General features: G+C 35.9%; 1 protein-coding gene and 1 pseudogene across 4 annotated transcripts; both read left to right on the top strand.

Moving 5' to 3' along the window:
- On the top strand, positions 1-3,092 carry LOC109185757 (annotated as a pseudogene).
- A 3,582-nt stretch (positions 3,093-6,674) lies between these two features.
- On the top strand, positions 6,675-18,319 carry LOC109185838 (cell division cycle and apoptosis regulator protein 1). 4 transcript variants are annotated; one of them, XM_019335785.1, is made up of 23 exons: positions 6,675-6,911; positions 7,043-7,141; positions 7,702-7,902; positions 8,692-8,982; positions 9,054-9,154; positions 9,410-10,174; positions 10,274-10,319; positions 10,905-10,997; positions 11,084-11,139; positions 11,730-11,847; positions 12,332-12,543; positions 12,623-12,686; positions 13,380-13,553; positions 14,718-14,745; positions 14,849-16,023; positions 16,072-16,389; positions 16,505-16,579; positions 16,732-16,806; positions 16,884-17,252; positions 17,447-17,638; positions 17,728-17,769; positions 17,850-17,912; positions 17,993-18,319. In XM_019335785.1, the coding sequence occupies exons 2-23, from the start codon at positions 7,064-7,066 to the stop codon at positions 18,077-18,079; spliced, it is 4,623 nt and encodes a 1,540-aa protein (XP_019191330.1). In that variant the 5' UTR covers positions 6,675-6,911; positions 7,043-7,063; the 3' UTR covers positions 18,080-18,319. The 4 variants fall into 4 exon arrangements, with proteins under 4 accessions (XP_019191330.1, XP_019191331.1, XP_019191329.1 ...); XM_019335786.1 differs by having other exon boundaries at positions 16,216-16,389; XM_019335784.1 differs by having other exon boundaries at positions 6,676-6,911; positions 14,849-15,459; positions 15,508-16,389.
- The last annotated feature ends 296 nt before the right edge of the window (positions 18,320-18,615 follow it).

Genomic DNA, 18,615 nt, shown 5'->3' on the forward strand with positions numbered 1-18,615 from the left:
ATTGTCGCTTGTTAGCTAGATATAGCCTTATTTTACCCCTTGGTTTTCCCCTTCTTGAATTTGTACTTATAAATACATACATTGTACATTCTCTCCTCGCCATCGATCACAACAACGTTAATGCCGTGTTCTATCATGGTTAAGTCATCAAACCCGCCGCTCTCCCACGGCTACGCGGAGCTCCTGCGCGCTGCCTCTCCGTTCAGCGCTCACACGGCGGAGGTGGAGGCGGCGGAGGAGGAGCGGCGGCGGCAGGAGCTTCCATTGATAGACCTCGGGGGTTACGAGGCGGCGGGGAGAGGGAGAGGGCGGAATGCGCGGCGGCGATAGCGAGGGCTTCGTCGGAGTGGGGTTTCTTCCAGGTGGTGAACCACGGCGTGAGGGCGGAGGTGCTGGAGAGGATGAGGGGCGAGCAAGTGAAGGTGTTCGGAGCGGCGTTTGAGAAGAAAGCCGCTTCCGGGTTGCTCAATAACTCGTACAGGTGGGGGAACCCCACCGCCACTTCCCCTACGCATTTCAATTGGAGTGAGGCTTTCCACATCCCTCTCACCAAGATTTCTGAGGAGAATTGTTATGGAGACTTCAAATCTTTAAGGTATTATATATATTGCTTTCCATTCAACTTGGTAGAGGTAAAATTGGGCAAATTATACCATGCATCATTGATAAATGGTCATTTATAGTGTACTGAATATTCATTTGTAGTCTACTGAATGTTCATTTTTACTATATTGAAAGTTCATTCTTAAGTAGTATACTAAAATGAACCTTCAGCCGGTGCAGCTAAAAATGAACCTAAAAAAATGAACATTCAATATACTAAAAATGAATATCTGCTATACTAAAAATGAACTTTATTCAATTATATTTGTCCACCTGGCTTGGCCCATGGTATATAATGGTTGGATAAATTATGAGATATGCTTCAAAATAGCCCAAAAGCTTCAAGATGATTTTATATTAGTGCCCACAACAAAGTTATGGAGTATTTCATATCTCATTTTTTTTGTCATTGATAGGAATCGAATGCAACATTATGTATTTATTAGTAAAGCAAAGTTATCAACATATTTTATTATTTCATTCTTCTAAAAGGTTGAACCCAACCCTAAGGGATATTTTATTATTTCATAAATATTATGGTATATATATTATTATTTGAATATAAGGTAATTCAACAAATAGAGTGCAATATTTTTTTTGTTAAAAAAAAAATATTATTCAACCTTGGTACGTACAAACTAAGTAGTAAGAATTTTGAGATCAAAATTTTTGAACAAATTGCTATTTTGAGATTTTTTTTTTTTTTAATTCACTGTTCATAAGGATATAAAAATTTTCACTTTGAACTGACAAGGGGCAAGCATCATTCAAGTGAATGAATTGGAACATTCAAATTAGTGTAGACTAAAGTGATATATATAGGATATAATAACATGCATTCTGACTATTGATATATTTTACCATTGATACATTTTCTCCCAAATATATATAGGCAGATGGAGTTGGTACTTGGTACCACCCACAAAAATAGCAAATTGTGCCATGTGATAGATCATGACTCATGCCTGATATGATGGCTGAGTTTGGCTATATATGATTCAAAATATATAATTATTTCTTAAGTCAAATATTTATCATTTAATAATTAAATTATTAATTCATGCACAAAATAAAATGTTGCCAAATGTGACATATTCAAAACACATATTATCGTTGACACTAAATCACTGCTGGAAATTATGGAATTTACGATCATCTAAAAATGATTTTAAATCAAGTCAAAAGCAAAAAGTGGTCCCAAATAGCAACAAAGGTTTTTCCGGATACCAAAAGTGGTCGGAACAAGACTTTCGACTTGATTTAAGATCACTTTCATGTGATCGAAAATTCTATCAGCCGTGAATGTGTGGTCATGTTTTGTTTTAAAAAATTGTCAATACCGCTCTGGGATCAAACTCATGACCTTCCAAATAACCACTTCGTCGTGTTACTAAATGGTTTTCTAATTGTTGTTATAGGGAAGTGATGATTGAATATGCGAGTGCAATGCAAGAGCTATCCAAGCTGCTTGGTGGAGTTTTGGTGGAGCATTTGGGGCACCAGAAAAATTTGATCGATCAAATGTGCGATGAAAACACATGTTTTCTACGCCTAAATCACTACCCGCCATGTCAGATATCGAAGGAAGTGTTTGGCTTGATGCCTCACACCGACAGTGATTTCCTCACAATCCTTCACCAAGATGAAGTCGGTGGGCTTCAACTCATGAAGGACTCCCGTTGGGTGCCTGTCAAACCCATCAAGAATGCACTCATTGTCAACATTGGAGATCTCTTTCAGGTAATTTATCTCATTACTTAGATAATAACCAAATTGCCAAGCACCTTGTGCTCAAATGGCACCCGAGTTCGACTCTCATATGGTAAGTTGTGAGTTCGAGCCTCAGTGGAGGAGGTGTTATTGGCTCTTTGTGCTTCAGTAGGTTGAGAAAGTAGCTATGAACAGATACTAGATTCACTACTGGAAATTATGAAATTTCCGACCACCTGAAAGTGACCCACTTTTGGTATCCGGAAAAACCTTTTGTAGCATTATCCTATTTCATAAAAAATTTCGAGTTGTTTTGTAATTTTTTTAAAATGAAAATATTATTTTGAAAAAAAAAAAAAAAAAGCTTAGTAAATAATTAATATTTATACATATTTATTTCTAACTAGCAAAAAAAAAGACAAAAATTTATGAAATTTTTATATTGAAGTGTTAAAGAATGTTTCTTTTGATTGTGGAATTGTTAATGTAATCTATACTTGCAGGCTTGGAGCAACAACATATACAAAAGTGTGGAACACAAAGTGATGCCTAATGGGAAGGTTGACAGATTCTCCATAGCTTACTTTCTTTGCCCTTCATATGATTCTGTGATAGGGAGCTGCCAACAACCTTCCATTTATAGAAGTTTCACATTCAGAGAGTATAGAAATCAGATACAAGAAGATGTCAAATTGATTGGCCATAAAATTGGCCTCTCAAAATTTCTGTATTAGATCTGGTGTTATTTTTCTTAATCCAACCATCTTTAACCTAATTAATTAGCAATGCCATATACAACTGCATCTATAATGTTATAGTACCCACCAACGTTATATATTTCATATAGTTATATTGTCTTCCGTCAATACTATAAATTAAAAGAGATATTAAATATATTAAGTATTTATGAGACTACGTAAAAAAATTTCAATAATTATACATATATATATTTTTTTTTTAAGAATTGACCATACATAAGCAACATATGTATATTTAATGTATAATACTCATCATCCCAACAAAAAAAAAAAAAAAAAAAAAAAAGATCCATATGAAATAAGTATATATTATACAAGAGACTTAATATATACTAGCAATCATCATATATGAGTATTGTGGTTACACCATATTTTGTCCTTAACTTTTAAATTAACCACGATTGATTCATGAGTTAGAGAATTCTAACGAAAAACTAGAAAATGCTACGAATCAAAATTCGAATGATCAAAAGTGATCAATTGAAAAGTAGTGATCAAACGTGATGTGACCACCATATTCAGAGTACCACATTTAGTATTAACTCTATACAAGAGATCGGTCCATATATAAAAATGCATACTAATACCTATGATATAATTACCAAAAGGCAATAGCTCATGTTAGAGGGGCTTGAGCCACTTAAATATGACTTTGAGATCAATCCAATCTCATGAAATGCAGATACTATTACAATATTGGGTAAACAAACATAATTTGTGTATGTATAAGCATAGACTACTATATAGAGCCATTTTGTAATAATTTTTTAAATTAATTTGTTTTATTCATGGTCATTTGATTATAGTGACATTTTCACTTTTAGTTATCGACGTTAATATATTTCACATTTTAAAATGTTGCACTTTTTGTCCATATGTCCATTATACTCTTAAGGAGATGTTTGGTTCATGGAAAATGTTTTCCAAAGGAAAATATATTTCCTTAAAGTGGAGGAAAATGTTGTTTTCTGGTGTTGGTTCATGAATTTCTCAAATTTGAGGAAAACAAAATCTTTGGATGGACCAAGGATTTTGTTTTCCATGGAAGATGGGAAGAAAAAGTGATATGAATTGTCTATTTTACCCTTGTTTTCTTTTTTAATTATATTACTCTTATTAATTTGTAGGGAAATATAAGTCTTTATTCTCGTTATTCCTTACAATTCCAAATCTAACCAAACAACAGAATTAGTATTCCCAGTAATTCTTTTTCCACCAACCAAACAATGAAATTATCTTTCCTAGTAATTGTTTTTCCATGGAATTTCAATTCCACATCCCTTAAAATATTTTTCGCGAACCAAACGAGCCCTAAATGCATTAGGGCTAAGATTTGGCGAAATTTTTCACAAACTAGGAGGTATTTTAGGTATTTTTCACAAACTAGGAGGTAAGATTTATTTGGTGAATTTTTTTCACAAATTAGGAGGTATTTTAGACTAAAAGAAACAAGTGTTTAAAAAGTGAAAATTAAGAGTAGAATAAATCAAAATTGAAGGTTATCTATGGTGGAACTAGGATTCCGATCCCAAGCTATAGGAAACCAAAAAAATTAGTTCCAAAATTAAGGGCTAGAAAGAAATAAAGCAATAATAAGATGTAAATAATAATGCATAATTGCATTTGTAATATGAGATGCAATTTAGGGAGACAATGCGCTGCGTTTGTTCATAGACTTATATACCAAGCATTCCTTATCTTAGTTTTTTTTTTTTTTTTTGAAAATCCTTATCTTAGTTTAATTATGACAAATTTTCTAAAATTTATTGCTTACACTATAACTAGTTACCACACGCGCATTGCGCGAGTTTAATGCCCAATGTGTATTATTAAATTAGTGTTTCATAATTAGTATCATTCGGTATCCTGTCACACATTCACATTGACTGTTATATTGTATTTTTTTAATACACTCTAACATATTCATAATATATGTTTAACAATTATATCAATTTTGATTGGGATGAGGTTCGAATCTAAGACCTTTCTTATGAAAATCAATGAGTAAATTAAGAATATATAATAAATAGTTAACATAATGTTCAGTTACTAAAGTTTACACTGACGAAATGCAAGGGGTATTTAAGAAAAGTAAATAATATATAAAATAGAGGGTAAAGTAGGAAAAATAAAAAAAATACTAAAATCAAAATAATATGAATAATTCATTTCAACAAACAATTATACAAACAATTTTTTAATTCCCGTTATGGACCTAACTTTATTGGTTCTTATTAAGTTTGTAAATGTAGATTAGACATATAAATTATTAACTAGAAATATTTCTGTATTCTCATAGATACACCCTTTCTTGCCATTCTAGGCCTTTTGCCCTACTTAGGTTGCACTTAGCACCGTCAAAATAGGTTTTGCTCGCGGGGCTAGCCCGCCCTGCTCCTATATAGGTAAGAGGTCAGATTTGATTCTAGCGGCCCGCATGTAGGGAAAAACTGAAATGGGAAAGAAATACAATTTGATGACAAAAATGATGAGAAGCTTTTGAAAAGTGGACTGCAATAGGAAAAGAGCATTTGGGACATACACTTTTTGTCAGAAACGAATGTCCCACATGCGTTTGAGTTTTATTTTTTGTTCTCCGAAATTAACCACAAACGCAAGTGGTACTTGCGTTTGTGTATTATACCAGAGATACAAATTCAACTTGTGTCTCTGACCGTGAACCCTAATCAATGGTATACAGATTGATCAAATACTGTCAAAGTATCAAGTGTTAATATATGTTTTTTTTTAAGGGAAAATGGTAAAGTAAGCTCTCAAACATTTGCTAAAGAGTCAATTAGCCCCTTCAACTTTTTAAAGGTGCAATTACACCCATAAACAATGCATTTTGATGCAATGACGCCCAAATACAGGTAAATGACCTGTTATCATAGGTCAATGAAGATCCGGCCATTTTCCAACGTATTTCCGACATATTTTCAGGGAAAAAACTGACCGGCGACCGTTCCGGTGACCACTGTGATCACCTTCTCGCTGGAGAAGGCAACCCAAAACTGGGTTGCCTTCTCCGGCGAGAAGGTGACCACAGTGGTCACTTTTTTGTCTGAAAATACGTCACAGGACCAAAAATGCAATTTATTCTTATTGAACTTTATATTCACAATTACAAAACTCTATGTTCATAATTTTCAATGTTCATATTCCCAATTGTTGAACTCTGTATTCACAAATCACAGAACTATATGTTCATGATAACTATACAGTTTAGAATTTATGAATCTACAGTACAGATTTGCAGTATAGATATTATGAATCTACTGCATAGAAATTATGAATTTACTGTATTTAAATTATGAATATACGATTTAGAAATTCTGAAATTATGAATCTACAGTATATATTTTATGAATCTACATCATAAAAATTATGAATCTATCATATAGAAATTATGAATATAATTCCGTGTGCACCTTGCATAGTGCACACGGTTGCACAACATAACGATCCATAAAAAAACATGTGGACCTATAGTTTTATATTCACTTCACTGATAAGCTGGTGATCCAGTCCAGTTTACATTCAGCCCAATACTAGGCCCAATAGTATGTAAAGATAGAGAGAGAGAGAGAGAGGAGAGAGAGATGAGAAGATTGCAGCAAGTGTGTATATTGAAAAGGGTTTCAGGGCTTCCATACTCACATCTGCCGTTTTGTGCTTAAGAAAAAACATACAAGCTATAGACCAATATACAACCTCAATCTATATCCCCTCGACCATATTATTCTCCTCAATTTTCCTCCTTCACTTCTCTGTGCCGCCGTACGCTGCCATTGACACCGTCGCCGCCGCCGCATCGCCGTCTTCCGCATGAGTAGATAGGTTTGCCCTGCTCAGCCTTGATTTAATGAAAATCCAATATTCTTTAAAAAAAAGAAGGAAATTAATCCATTATTTGTGTTCCCCTTTATCAAATTCAAGATGAATTAATTTACCGATGTCTTTGGATTCAGGGCTTTTCGTCAAATTCGGATATGTATCCTTCTCGTGGGACTAATGCGTATGGCCAACAACAGCAGGGCTACTCCTCCCAATCCGCCTATGCGCAAAACGTATGCTTTTGTTATATTTATTTACTCGGATTGTTTTCTTTCTTCTCATTTCCCTCAGGTTAATAAGAAATTAAAGGTCTTTTAATTAATATCAATGGCTGCTGCTAGAATTTTTGTCGGTAGATGATATTCAATTCAATTGCTAATGATAACAAGATGGTGGGATGAATGCTTTGATGGTTAAAATGCCAATGAAGAGAGCATGCCACATATGCATGTATGAATAGTAAAGGAAATTCTAGGGCTGTAACTGCTATTTTGTCCATATGAATATGAAACTGCATTTTTAGTGGGTAATGATGTATGTGGAACTCTATTAGAAAGAAAAGAAATGTGATAATCTCTGTCACTGATTTAAATAACATGCTTGCAGATATTAAAGGTGTTGCATTTATTCATTTGATTGTGCACAAAATATTTTTGTTCTGTTTTTGACAAAAATGTCTTACTGGCCATTCTGTTTTGCTGTATCTATGTCTAACAATTAGGCTTTGTAGTACTGGAATTTATGCAATTTATATTAAGGAGTCATATTTTTCATTTTATTTATGCTTGTGTAGTTGGTATCTGGCCACTCTGGGAGCTCTGCTGCAGGACCTGATGGTTCCTCTCAACTACTAATTGCTTCGCGCCATTCATCAATTTTAGGGGGTTCTCAAGAAGCAAATACAAGTGCATACAGAACTCATGGTCATCACCCCTCTTCTGGGCCTAGTTATGGTGGACAATACAGTGCTGTGTATGGTTCTACTGCTCAACAGGTCTGCTATATGTTGCAAACTATTTAAGTTTCTTCCATTTTAGGTCTGTGGAGAGAATATATTAGCCTGAAAAATTATACAGGGTAGAGAATTTTGAAGCCCAGAACACCAAAACTCATGGTTCAGCATTACTGCATTTGTTTTCACAGGATTCATCTTGCTTTTTATCATGTTTTTTTTTTTTTTTTTTGGCACTTGAAGCCAATTATGATTATGCCAATAAAATGAAGCAGCTGATATTACCTGTATCGCTGTATAATTTAATTCTTAAGTAGCTGTTTAAACTCTTTAAATAATGGGCCTGCTTTATCACTTCTCTATTAAATTATACCGAAAGGTTTTTTTCTTCTAACACATGCTAATGGTTGGTTGACACCAAAACTGAGATTGGTAATTGTCACAAAATAAAACAGTAAATAATAATAATAATAATAATAATAACAACAACAACGTGCTTGAGTTCTGTCCTTTTGATGTAACTGGTGTTCTAGTGGTGAAAATTTTAATATTTATGGTCAATTGGTGACAACTGATCTGATGACACAAAAGCCTATTTAGAATTTAGAGTTCTTAACTGATCTGATTATTAAACTTACAGGGAAATATCCTGCCTGGTTAAGTTTATTTAGTTCATGAACTCAAAGTATGGCATTGGATGCAGTGAGGCAATTAGTTCTTTGTGGTTTTGTGCTTTCTATGTCTTAATTGGCTATTACATTATTCACCACGCATGCATGCTGCTGTTTGGAAATGTAAATTCATATCTCTCTCTCTTTCTCCCTGTTGTAGACTGCTTCAATCACTGGAAAAGCATCTGTTCCATCCACTATTGAAGGTCGCACTGGTTTCAGTTCATCTATTACAGACTCAGCCAAGTTCGCATTGGGTGACTATGTTTCATCAACCAGCCATATATATGGCCATAAAACTGAACTTTATTCTGATAGGGTTCCTGATTACCCAACATTGGAAAGACGCCAATATGGTGAACGACATAGTGGTGGTTATGTGGGCGGGAGAGATTTGCCCATTGAACCTGCCACTCGTTATCCTGACAGTATTTCTTTTAACAAACATCAGGTATTCTATTACACTACTTATTTAAGTAGATTACAATCAATAGTTCCCACATGGTTCTTTCTTTGGAACAGGCTGAAATATATGATCGCATGGATCAAGCTTCAGTTATCAGAAAAGAACAACTGCTAAAGGCTCAGGGACTGCAATCTGGATCTCATGAAGGGGGGCCAAGGTATCTTTCCTTCACTTTTTGTCTAGGTGCATACTTTATGAATACACAGAAGGATATAGCAATAATAATTTTATGGTTGTCTGTGTAAAAATTTAGTTAGACTTCACAATCTTGAAAATTTGTGGTTGCTATTGCATACAAAGGAATAGTCTTTGTGGGGAAAGCATAGGATTTGAATGCAGCATCCCTGTTTGCAGCTTTCATAGCTGCGCGCTCTATATCGTACTGAACTGAATAGCAACTAATTTCTGGCAGACAGAGTGAGTATCTTGCAGCAAGAAGTGCTGCTGTTCGTCATGCAGCCCAAAATCGCCTTTCAGCTCAAGATCTCATCGCATATAGCACCAGAGCTGACCCCGATCCTCATGCATTATCAACATTAGGCAGTTCGTCATTCGATGCACAGCATGCTCCTTCTATATTAGGGGCAGCACCACAAAGAACATTAGATGACCTCATTTACTCACAAAACTCTTCAAATCCTGGTTATGGTGTGAGCCTACCTCCTGGTAGAGACTACGGAGTAGGTAAAGGACTTCATGCAAATTCCCTCGATTCAGATTTTCCAAGTAATATGATGGCACGCCATTCAAGGATGGACGAATATAAGGATGACAGAATTCCTTATGCTCGTGAATTTGACCGGATGGAAAAGGAGCGTCTATATTTGCGCGAGCATGAGAAAGACAGAGACAGGGAAAAGGAACGAGAGCGAGAACGGGAGCGGGAGCGAGAAAGAGAGCGGGAACGTGATCGTGAAAGGGAAAGAGAAAGAGAAAGAGAAAGGGAGAGAGAAAGGGAGCGGGAACGTGAACGACTAAGGAAACGAGAAAGAGAACGTGAACGAGAGCGCATTCTGGAGCGGAGGGAGAAGGAACGTGATAATGAGCGCAAACGTGGAGCTGAAGCTAGGCATGAACGAACACCTCCCAGAATATCTAGGGAGCCCCGAGGCACATCAGTGACAAAGGACAGTAGATCCTTAAGGCACGATTCTCCACGACATGAAGTTTTGCATAGGTGGAATTTTAAATTTTCGTCCTACCCTGCTTCTGTATGTTTAGCTGCTAGCAAATCTTGCAGCCTTAACGACTAACTTAGTCTTCTATTATGCTGAAGGCGCCATTCACCTGTTAAAGAAAAGAGGAGAGAATATTTGTGCAAGGTAAAACAAGAGTTAGCTGTTGAATCATTACTGGCACTCTTTAAAAGCTTCTCAGTGTTGAGGGTCCGCCGTTGTGCTCAATTTTCTCTAATTATCCACTTCTAAACAAGCTATCTTGATTCACTTGTCTTCTTGAAAATTCTCCATCACATTTGATTTCTTCCACATTGCATTCCATGTATTGTAACAGTGTAACCTGCTCCTCCTTAGTCATAGATCTGGACTCTTTTTCTCTTTCATTCTGCTCTGCTTTGCTCTTCCTGATTATCTTCCCATATATTTCTTTTTATCATCTATTAACTTCTCATTGTTCGGCTCTATTTTACTCCGGGGTTGGTGTATCCTCACTGTAGTCTATTCCATAACTCCAATGATCCTCTATTTGTCCTGTGTTACAATTTCTGTCCTATTGGAGCTTTGCTTGGAGTTCTCTCAGTAGCAGAGGTGTTCTGATATCTGAAACAAGACCGAGTTACCTTAATTCTGTGCTTTACTTTTTGTAAAATCAAAATAACTCAATATGAAGAAGATAAGATGTCGAACATATTTACCCCCTTTGACTTCTAATGTGTTTTTGTTTTCTAGGTTTACTCATCTAGCTTGTTGGAAACTGAGAGAGATTACTTATCATTGGATAAGATATATCCCCGACTTTTCATATCTCCTGAATGCTCAAAGGTCTCTCTCTCTCTCTCTCTCACTTCGTTTGAAGGGAAAACAAATCTCATATTATATTTTTCATATGGTACCATTTTTATGTACAGGTAGTTATAAATTGGCCAAAGGGGAATCTTAAGCTTTCTTTGTACACTCCAGTCAGGTAATTTGTTATTTATCACTGTCTTTCAAGTGAATACACTTCTTAATTCTGATGAAGGAGAGGTGCAGATAAGGATTTATCTGGTGAATGTTTTTCCATATTTTGCCCTTCTCTTTGATTATGCATTGGATATTTAGATGAATGCAAAAATATTTTTCAGACTGCCAAGGAAACATATGATATGATCTGTGTGAAACAAGTAGCATCAAAATCACAATAAGTTACTAATAACATTGGAATAGGATGAGTTTTTTTTTTTTTTTTTTTTTTTTTTTTTAAATTCCTAAATAACATGACTCTTGTGATCTGATAAGTTTTTGTTAATGGGACAACATCAAGTATTTTGCAACAGGCTAAAAGGGACAGTAGCTCAACTAAACTGAGATATAGAGCATCACCTTCTATTGTATCTGTACTGAAGTTGAAAAATCATATCTAAAGATTAGTGCTCTGCTCATGGTTCCCTGCATGGTTCTCTTTATGATGTTTTTTTAGAACTTAAGCTTCCTAGAAGATTGTTTATATTTTCTGTACACTTTAAGTTTTGCAAATGTAGTAGTGGTGTTTATGTGATTCTTCTGATGAAGCAGTTTTGAGCATGACTTTGTTGAAGGGGAGACTGCAAATGAGCAGAAAATGTTATCACCTAGCAAATCTGCTAGTGCATCTGAAAGATTAGATCATGGGGTTACTGTATGGAATGCCAAGGTATTTCTTCTGTTAATCTGCCAAAATTGTGGAGTTTTGTATAATTGTATATCTATGCCAAAGATTTAATGTGACTGCTTCTTTTCAAAATAAATTTTATGGTTATCATTCCTGCACTTCAATTCCCATAGAAATCTCCATTTGGCAAGTGAATGTGGTCAAATGGCTTATCTATAGGTAGTGACTACTTGTAGTTCATGGTAGGAGGATCCTAAGAATTCAAATTAGTATAATTTATGCATGGGTTAAAACCTTTGTTCCTGTTTATAAAGTTTGTGCTAAGTATTAACACACTTTTTTTTTTTTAATATCCGAATCATTTGGGCTTTTATTATTGCTCAAAATTACACTCCTTAAGTTTTGTGGAGTGTGGAGTACAAAATCTTATGAATTGTTGCAATTCTTTTCTACCAACTTGCCCCAATTTTGTTATGTTCATATTGTATGATAATGCATAAGCAAATTTGTCCTTTCTTTCATACAGGTCATTTTGATGAGTGGACTCAGTAAAAATGCTTTGGATGAGCTATCTTCTGAAAGAAGCTACGATGATCGCATACCTCACTTCTGCAATATGCTTAGATTTGCTGTTCTTAAAAAAGATAATTCTTTGATGGCAATTGGAGGTCCATGGAACAGTGTTGATGGGGGAGATCCATCAGTTGATGACTCTGCTTTGATTCAGACAGTGCTTAGGTTTGTTCATGAGATTGTTTCTTTAGCTGTTAGATCTTTTATATGCCTTCCCAACTGTGACCAAATGATTCATTTTTAGATATGCAAAGGAGATAACACATCTTGAGTTGAAGGGCTGCCAACACTGGAATCGTTTCCTTGAGGTAATAATGTCTATTCTGCACTATAATTAAACCAACTTGATGAGAGATACCATGATACATTTTCTTTCTATGGCCTAACATTTTTTGTACATGTGCAACTATATGCATGCTTAACTGTAATTCTGTGAATCAAATGCAATGTCAGATGAGTCAGCTAAAGTATTATGTAAGGCAAAAGCATAATGGATGTATGTAGGGTGAGATCACATTGTATGATTTAATCTTCGGTTAATAATGAAATCCTATTTGCTGATCACATTGTATTATTTTTTATCTTTACTCTTTATTTGCTGATAATGAAATCCTATTTTGATGCAACCATACTTGATTTTGGGGGAGCTCAGCCTCCAAAGTGATTTTTAATTGCCTTTGTAAACAGACCATCCACTTCTTTCATTGGTCTAATTATTTTGTTGAAGGGAGTTTTGAAACAATCCTCGAGACAGGATCACAGCTGTATTTTTATTGTTTTTCATGTATTCCCATGTGCTAGGGGTTGTGATTGCCTTTACCATGTGACTGTAATACTGCTGGCTATTTAAATACTGTGGAACATGATACAATAAGCAATTTGTTTGAATGGCTGACTAAATTTGTTTAACTTAATTTTCAGTCAAGTAATTTGATCATCTGATCTGTGTATTTAAGCTTAGTGTTTTGGTATGGAAGCTAATTCCATGTTGATTTTTACAGATACATTATGATAGATTTGGGAAGGATGGAATGTTCAGTCACAAAGAGGTGACTGTTTATTTTGTTCCAGATTTGTCTGAATGTACACCTTCACTGGAGTTGTGGCGTGAACAATGGTTTACTTACAAGAAGGCAATTGCTGAACGAGAGCGCCAGGATGCTCTGAGGAAAGAGGTCTGGCTCCTTTGTTGTTATATGTGACTCCACTTCTATCTATGGTTAATAATTGCAGCTACTATTAGTGTTGCAATAATCTGCCTAGGTGGCCTCCTAGGCGCCCCTAGTCTGATACGAATTTCGCTTTAGTTGGCTATTTATTTGGGCGACTTTTCTTGGCGTTTTTTTTTTAATTGTTTGTTTCACTCAAAACGACGTAGTTTTGAGTGAAACAAAGCTAAAATGCTAAAATTGCTAGACGACGCTAGGGCAAAGAAACGTGAGCGTCAATGTCAGCTGTGTCGCACACTCACACCGTTAGAGAAGACATTGCCTGTTGTCTGCAATGCCGCCTTTGCCTTTCACGACTTATGCCGGCCATCTGTCACAGCCCATTGCAAGCCAGCAGCTCACAGCTTGCAGCTTGCCTTCGCTGGTGTTCACTGATTCACCATCACCACTCGCAACTTAGCCAGGACGCTAGGTTTTATTTGCTTCTAGGCTTCTAGCAATTTGGGGCTTTAGTGCTTTACTGCTTTAGGAGTTTATCACTTAAGGGTATTTATTATTTAACTAAAATAATTTATAATAGTGATTAATATGTTAATTAATAATTACTTAATTATTCACTTTTTTACTTAACTGAACATTTTTTTTTTGTTTCTTAACTTGTCGCCGCCTAGTCGGCCGATGGGCGCCTAGCGCCTTCTACAACATTGGCTACTATGTAGCATGGTTGTAAGATGGATCTAATTACATTTCTGAATGTGTTCCAAGTGATTTGAAGTGACCCGCACTCCCATTAGAGGGGAGCAAAAATTAACGATTAATTGATAGGGAAGAAAGATGTCACTAAAATAGTAAAATATCATAAGGTGATTTGCATTGTGTCCCATACTCAAGTTATTTATCTATAGGGAGTACATGGATATAGTCATCTTTCTATTCTTCCAAAACCTTAATAAAATCTTATTCATGTGCTCCCTTTCACATTCTCCTTCCTCTTTCATTTATTGTAATGGCTACAAATAAAGAAACCTAATTGATCATTTTAGTCAATCTTCTTCCTATCCATTGGCTATATATGTTATAGGTTTTACTTTCCCTTAATGTTCTTTTACTTCCTTTCTGTCTGACAAATTTTTCTGCCTACTAATTTTGTTTTTATTTTTAATTGAACAGAAATATGAAGAAAAGAAGGATAGCAAAGGTAAAGTATCTTAAAATCTGATTTTTTTAAAAAAAATAAATTATTTACCATATTATTATCACTTAACATATTTGGGGCTGTTATAATCTCTTTTGGAAATTAGACAAGGATCCTGAGAAAGTGAAAGATGCTAAGCGGGATACTAAAGCAGATAAAAAGAAAGAGATTTCAGCATCAAAGAAAGTAGTAGAGGGAATCAGAAAGGAGAATGATGGTAAGCTAAAACAGAGCCTAACTGACAAGGGGGAGAGTGATAAGAAAGTGACACAGAATGAACATGGAGTTGAAACTCGTGATGAAGGTACAACTGTAAATAAAACTGGTGAAGGCGAATCAGGTGTTCAAAATGATTCTGGTGTAAAGTCTGGGAAGAAGAAAATTATAAGGAGGATTGTTAAAAAAACCATAGGTAAGAAAGTCGTGGCTAGTACTTCTAAAGAGAATCAAGAGATTCAAGGAAAAGTTGAAGTGAAAACTGCAAGCACAGACGGTGGTGGTCAGCAGGATGGATCATCTGCTAGTCCTAGTACAGTCAAAACTTTTGTAAGGAAGAAGGTTATTAAGAGGGTCCCAGTTCTGAAAACTGCTCAGAAGGTTAGTGAATCAGGGCCTTCTGAGGTTAATGAACCAGTTCCTTCTGAGGTTAATGAGCCAGTGCCTTCTGTGGTTAATGAGCCAGTGCCTTCTGAGGTTAATGAACCGGTTCCTTCTGAGGTTAATGAACCGGTGCTTTCTGAGGTTAATGAACCAGCGCCTTCTGAGGTTAAAGAACCTCTGCCTTCGGAGGTTAAAACTTTGAAGGAATCTGAACATTCTGAAGATACTGCAAAGACAAATTGTGGTAGCAGCACTCCTGTGGTTCAGAATGCTGGTGTAAAAAGGACTGTGAAGAAAAAAATAATTAAAAGGGTGCGTAAAAGGAAAACACCTATGACCGATGACAGCAATGGTGTAACTGTTGCTGAGGGAAACAAAGAGGGTTTGGAGGAACAGTTAGCAGTGCAAGCAGAAAATGAGGTGCAAATTGCAGCTAATGCAGAGGAGGATATGATTTCCCAAGAAGTAAAGGTTAGTCCTAAAGTGAAGACATCACCAATGGCAACTCAAGAGACAAAAGCTGAAGAAGCAACTACTGTTACTCTGTCCAAAATGGAATCAGTAAACTCTCAAAATGATGATTGCTCAAAACTGGAAATGAAGGAGCAGCCTAAAGAAGAGAAAGAAAGGATGGACAAAAAAGATGAAAGGGATGTGCCTAAGAGCAAATCAATTAAGGAGGTGAAAGAAAAGAAAAGTGAAGAACCTCAGAGCAAATCAGTTAAGGAGGTGAAAGAAAAGAAAAGTGAAGAACCTCAGAGCAAATCAGTTAAGGAGGTGAAAGAAAAGAAAAGTGTTGATCCTCAGAGCAAATCAATTAAAGAGATGAAAGAAAAGAAAAGTGTAGAACCTCAGAGCAAATCAATTAAAGAGGTGAAAGAAAAGAAAAGTGAAGAACCTCAGAGCAAATCAATTAAAGGGGTTAAAGAAAAGAAAAGTGAAGAACCTCAAGGCAAATCAATTAAAGAGTTGAAAGAAAAGAAAAGTGAAGAACCTCCCCGCCACCCTGGGTTTATTCTTCAAACAGAAGGGAGCAAGAATTACAAGGTACAGTGAACCAAAAGCAGGGCATAAGAAATGATAGTTTATAATTACACATTTTTCCATTTAAAAAAACATACCAGCCTTTATATAAAATTGAGTCCTTGATATACTTTTACAGTTGCGATCACTGTCACTTTCACTTGATTCTCTCTTGGACTATACTGACAAGGATGTTGAAGATTCAAGATTTGAGGTATTTGCTATCCTGTGAATATGCATTATTTTAATCTACTAAATTAACATTTTACTTGAGAGAGAGAGAGATAGTTATTCATGCAGTTTAATTGTCCTACTCTTCAAATATTTGTTGGATATTGAATTTTCAAATTTTCATGTTGGCTGTAGCTTTCTGTGTTTGCTGAATCAATATATGAGATGCTTTATTATGAAATGGGTCTCCGACTCTTGACTTTTCTTCAGGTATTTTTTTACCATCCTTGGTGTTTTAATATAATGATTTGTTGGTTTTTATTCTAATGTTCATTCTGTTAATTTAGGCCCTGCGCATTAAAGTTGTTATCAAGAGAAACCAACGGAAAAGGGAGAGGGAGGAAGCATCTAAGAAGGAAAGTGAGGAAAAACCATTGACAAAGCGTGCAAAAACAGAAGAGTGTGTGGATGATACTGAATTAACTGGGGTGGAAAAGCAAAATAAAACTAATCCAGATGAAAAAATGACCCCTGTTAAGGAAGAGCCTAGCTCACCTGTCAAGACTCAAGACACTAAGATGACACCAGATGAAGCTGTGCAAAATGAGTCTGATGAGGATGAAGATCCTGAGGAAGATCCGGAGGAAGATCCTGAGGAAGAAAATGTAGAAGATGTAGAAATGCCTGATGCAGACCCCCAGAATGATGCAGATCAGGTGGGGCAACTCTACTCTGTCATAGTATCTCTTTTTTTAGAGGCAGTTATTCCTGATGTCCTGTCATCTTTCTTGACTGCTGAATTCAACTAGTAGGATTTTCGTGTGGACTGTAACTGTTTTATTTTAACTATATTGGTGATCCAAAAGTAACTAATTATTACCATCATAATTTATCTGCTTGCCCCATACAGGAAAATGTTGAAGGCAGAACTAATACTGATTCCAAGAGTGAAAATGTTGCTGAGGATGAGAAACCGGTAATTGGTGTGGAAGCTTCTAAACTAAATGCAGATCTTGATATTGGCAGCAAAGATAATAAGATAATTAAGGTGGAGACGGAGGCAAAGGGAGCTCAGGGAGAGGTTAACAAGGATTTATTGCAGGCAATTTTCTTGAAAACAGTTTTTTCTTGTGCTTTTATTTTGCCATTTCTACATTTCATTATAGTAATGGTGTTTTTGTTTGGGAACAGGCTTTCAGGTTCTTTGATCGAAACCGAGTAGGGCACATAAGGGTAAGTGAAAGCCTTACATTGCCTCCCATTTTGTTCTTGCTCATACTATTCCAGACATCACCATTTTTTCCCTTTCACAGGTCGCAGATCTTAGGCTAATTATCCATAATTTAGGGAAGTCACTCTCAAACCGGGATGTCAAGGTAGGTTTCCCCACTGTTTTTGTGATTTAAAAGGACAATGTTTGATATGTGAATCTGATTTATTATAAAACATCACACAGGATTTGGTCATGAGTGCTCTTCTGGAGTGCAATACAGGGAGAGACGACCGCATTTTATACAGCAAGTTGGTCAAGATGTCCATTTGAACAGTTCAGAATTGGAACAAAAAACATGAAAATATTTCTCTATTTAGTTTTCTCAGATAGGGAACTCTTAGATGTTGCCGCTGGTTAGCATTTTAATTTTCTGAACCAAGTTGATTGAAAGCCTTCATGGCATGATATATTATCAAACCAATATTGACTCTTTTTCTTGCTAGCTACTAGCCTAGCATGGGTTTGTGTTTTATAAAATAATTTGGGCTAATTAGCACCCCATGTTGCCAATCCCCTCGGATGTAACCAAAAAACATAGATACTTGTTGTCTGATTCAAAAAAATGTGCACCACATATTGTGGACATATCTTTTGAATAAATCCAATGGCTTGAGGCATAGAATGTCCCCCCAAATGTAAACAACCCCAGATCAAATTGGGTATCTCCAAGTTGCCAAAAGATGTGAAAGGACATAAACGGTGCAGGAAAAATCTGGTTTCAAAGCTTTTTATCTTTATTAAGCAGTAGAGTCCACTACCCTTGGTTGTAGAGAAACCTTGGATGGTCCCAAATAAGGACATGAAGG

Source organism: Ipomoea nil, unplaced genomic scaffold, assembly GCF_001879475.1.
Source record: "Ipomoea nil cultivar Tokyo-kokei standard unplaced genomic scaffold, Asagao_1.1 scaffold1361, whole genome shotgun sequence".
NCBI lineage: Eukaryota > Viridiplantae > Streptophyta > Magnoliopsida > Solanales > Convolvulaceae > Ipomoea > Ipomoea nil.

Excerpts from the sequence above, each read along its gene's own strand:
- LOC109185838 (XM_019335783.1), top strand. The coding sequence starts at position 7,064 with ATGTATCCTTCTCGTGGGACTAATGCGTATGGCCAACAACAGCAGGGC. Across the intron at positions 16,390-16,504 it reads AAGGGAGCAAGAATTACAAG|TTGCGATCACTGTCACTTTC; the intron begins GTACAGTGAACC and ends ATACTTTTACAG. Across the intron at positions 16,580-16,731 it reads TTGAAGATTCAAGATTTGAG|CTTTCTGTGTTTGCTGAATC; the intron begins GTATTTGCTATC and ends TGTTGGCTGTAG.